Source organism: Lolium rigidum, chromosome 6 (assembly GCF_022539505.1).
Source record: "Lolium rigidum isolate FL_2022 chromosome 6, APGP_CSIRO_Lrig_0.1, whole genome shotgun sequence".
Classification (NCBI taxonomy): domain Eukaryota; kingdom Viridiplantae; phylum Streptophyta; class Magnoliopsida; order Poales; family Poaceae; genus Lolium; species Lolium rigidum.
The window spans coordinates 330246424-330250189 of record NC_061513.1 but is presented as its reverse complement, the minus strand read 5'-3'; the positions used below and the strand labels follow the sequence as shown (position 1 = coordinate 330250189).

At 57.1% G+C, this 3766-nt stretch overlaps 1 protein-coding gene across 1 annotated transcript; it reads left to right on the top strand.

Annotated features, from left to right (window-relative positions):
* Positions 1-1513: 1513 nt before the first annotated feature.
* LOC124664786 (leucine-rich repeat extensin-like protein 3) lies at positions 1514-3540 on the top strand (the record flags this gene model as incomplete). Its single annotated transcript, XM_047202224.1, has 1 exon — positions 1514-3540. A coding segment is annotated over one exon (1512 nt), but the record flags the coding sequence as incomplete, so codon positions are not given.
* Between the last annotated feature and the right edge of the window lie 226 nt (positions 3541-3766).

The window sequence follows — 3766 nt, the reverse complement described above, 5'->3', positions numbered from 1 at the left end:
TATTTAATTATATTTTTTCGAAGTTTTATATATAATTTGTTTATGTTCAACCGATTTGAATATTATTAAATAGTTTCTTTCTAGCCAAAAAAATACTTTTAATGTTTGGGGCGGCGTTTGGGGACGCGGCTGGGGAGCGACGTCCCCCAAACGCGGCACGAACGAAACACGTCCCCCAAACGCTCGATCCGGCGCGGTTTGGGGGACGGTTTGGGGGACGCGACTGGAGATGCTCTAAACCTTTAGAGCATCTCCACTCGTCTCCCCACATAGCCCCCCACGGCCACTTTTTTTCATCCGGACGGCGAAAAATGGCCCAGTCACGCCCCCGGTTCCTCGTTTTGGTCCGGATTTGAGCCTATTTTCGTCCGGACTCCCCATGCCATCCTCGGTTTCCCGGGGTCTCCCGGGACTCCGGATGAAGCTAAACCAACCGCCCACGCCCACGTGTCTCCTCTTTCATCCGGATTCCCCGAGCCATCCTCTTTTTCCCCGAGAACGCCGCTCGGGGAGCACACGACTGGGAAACTACTCCTCCCCACGCCAAATCTTCCTCCAATCCGGACGAAAATTTCGCCGGATTTGGGCGTGGGGAGCGCCAACGAGTGGGGATGCTCTTACATTATAGACAAGTTGTAGGAGTATGAGTGTGCTATATCCGTTCTGAAATGTAGACTAAATTTCAGAACGGAGAGAATACCTCGCAACTAAAAAATACTACTCCAAAATTTGTCTTATAAATAGATGTCTTATATTTGTCTAAATTTGGATGAATCTATACACTAAATAGTGTCTATATCCATCCAAAATTTGATAAATCTAAGACATCTATTTATGGACAGAGGTAGTACTATATAGTATTACTACTCCCCATGATGCTTTACTTTTCTTTTGATTTATATTCTAATTTACTCCTGCTTATGTTGCTTTTACTCCAGTCCAAAGGTAAAAGAGAAAAGAAAAGGAAAAAAGGCGTGCGGTGTTTGAGCAGTTTGAAGAGGACAACGCGGCCACGGGACCCATCCAGGGGTTTTTGGCAGTTCAAACCCCTTCCGCTACTTTCATTCCTCTCCTGACCCACCAGCGCCGCGTATCGGTCACGAATCCGGAGAGGAACACGGGGGACCGCTAGCCATAACTCCGCCGCCGCCCGCGCCACTGCCACGTCTGCCCCACGCGTTCCCTGCGCTACACGTACCCATCCCACGCCCACACAGGAGTTAAACCCCACTGCCCGCACGGGCCCCACCCTCATTCCCATTCCTCGGCTGTACGCGTTGAGCTGTGTGCGCGTTTATAGCTCAGCTCTGTCCTGTCCGTCCTCTGCACCGTCTCCCCGCACTCCACTCCCCTCCTCTGCTCCTGCCGCAACCAGCGCCCGCCGAGATCTCGCCATTGCGCCGGAGATGCGATGATCCGAGCCGCGCTACTCCTGCTCGCCCTCCTCGCCGCCGGCGGGGCCGCGGCGCTGGACTTCTCCGGCGACGGAGGCGGCGAGGAAGGCGCCCGGACGGTGGCGGCGGCGGTGGAGGTGGATCCATCCTGGCGCTTCCCGAGCCGCAACATCCGGGACGCCTACATCGCGCTGCAGACCTGGAAGCGCTACGCCATCTTCTCCGACCCTTACGACCTCACCGCCGACTGGGCCGGCCCGGCGGTCTGCAACTACACGGGCGTCTACTGCGCGCCGCTCCCCACCTCCCCGCGCACCCTCGCCGTCGCCGGCCTCGACCTCAACCACGGCGACATCGCGGGGTACCTGCCCCCCGAGCTCGGCCTGCTCGCCGACCTCGCGCTGCTCCACCTCAACTCCAACCGCCTCTGCGGCGTGCTCCCGCGCACGCTGCGCCGCCTCCGCCTCCTCCACGAGCTCGACCTCAGCAACAACCGCCTCGTCGGCAAGTTCCCCGACGTCGTGCTCGACCTCCCCTCCCTCCGCTTCCTCGACCTCCGCTTCAACGAGTTCGAGGGCGCCGTGCCGAGCGCCCTCTTCGACCGCCCGCTCGACGCCATCTTCCTCAACCACAACCGCTTCCGCTTCCGGATCCCGGATAACGTCGGCAACTCGCCCGCCTCCGCGCTCGTCCTCGCGCACAACGACTTCGCCGGATGCCTCCCCGCCAGCGTCGCCAACATGTCCGGTACCCTCAACGAGCTCCTGCTCATCAATACCGGGCTCAGCTCCTGCCTCCCGCCCGAGATCGGACGCCTAAGGGAGCTCACCGTGCTCGATGTCAGCTTTAACAAGATCGTTGGCCCGCTGCCGCGGGAGGTGGCCGGGCTCAGGAAGCTGGAGCAGCTCGACGTCGCGCACAACCTGCTCTCCGGCCCCATCCCGCAGGCCGTGTGCGCCCTGCCGCGCCTCAAGAACTTCACCTTCGCCTACAACTTCTTCACCGCGGAGCCGCCCGCGTGCGCGCGCGTCGTGCCACGGGACAGCGACCGGAGCAACTGCCTGCCCAACCGCCCCGCCCAGCGGGCACCGCAGCAGTGCGCCGCCTTCTACTCCCGCCCGCCCGCCAACTGTGCGGCCTTCCGGTGCAAGCCGTTCGTCCCGGCCTCGCCGCCACCGCCATCTCCGCCCCCGCCTTCTCCACCGCCGCCTTCACCTCCTCCACCCTCACCGTCCCCGCCGCCACCTTCTCCACCACCACCATCACCACCTCCGCCCTCACCACCCCCGCATTCACCTCCGCCACCAAAGCCAGTCCACCATCCACCCCCGCCGCCAAAGCCAGTCCACCATCCACCCCCGCCGCCAAAGCCAGTCCACCATCCACCCCCGCCGCCAAAGCCAGTCCACCACCACCCGCCGCCGCCCCCTCCCGCCCCGCATCCGCATCCATCATGCCCACCCCCGCCACCCTGCGCCTGTCCACCACCACCACCCTATTACCCCGGCCCATTGCCACCAGTCTCACATGCTTCATATGGATCACCACCACCGCCACCATATAATCCCGACCCATGGCCACCAGTTACCTGGGCAGAATATGGATCACCGCCACCGCCTCTACGGCAATGAAGGATTTATTCTTCGCAGAAAACATATCTCAAGGAATACATGGTTTTGCTCTTGCGGCGGTGGATACCAGGTTCAACAATTTACGTGGTCATTGTCATGCTTAGCTGCTAGTGTTCTTGATTGATGGCTGCTGTCGTGAAGCCAGTCGCAAGGTGCGCAAAACTTTTCTCCACTATGATTTATCGGCGTTTCGAGGCAATTTGTGTTGTGGGTGTTGAAAGGGATTGGAGCTCGAAGATTGACATACAGATTGATGGCCAATTGGGTTGTGAATAATAAGAGTTTGAGAGGGACAGAAGAGAGGATTTGGGAGTGGATTTGTTTGTAGGTGCAGAGCAGGGATACATGTGAGATGTATAGAGAAGAAGCATAAGTTCAGTTCAGTTTAGTTAAATTCAGTCAGGCATAAGTTAAGTTTAGAACAAGAAACATCTGAGTGTCATTTCTTCGTTCTGTATCCCAGTTACTTCTGGTTACTCAATTCTTATATTATTTAGTCAGCATTTTTTGAACTTCTTATTCGGTTTACATATTAGCATCTGATGACCCCTTTATTTCCTGTTCCTCGTTGCCGTGTTGTGATGCGCCTTGTTGCTTGTGATTCATTGCCAATGTTGCACTTCGCACTTTGACAGAGTGGCAAGATCGGAGACGACATATTATGCTTCTTGCTTATGGTGTCTTTGAATAATTAGGGAAAATACCTGTTTGGCTTCTGAAACCTGAATGGCTTCTCATAGT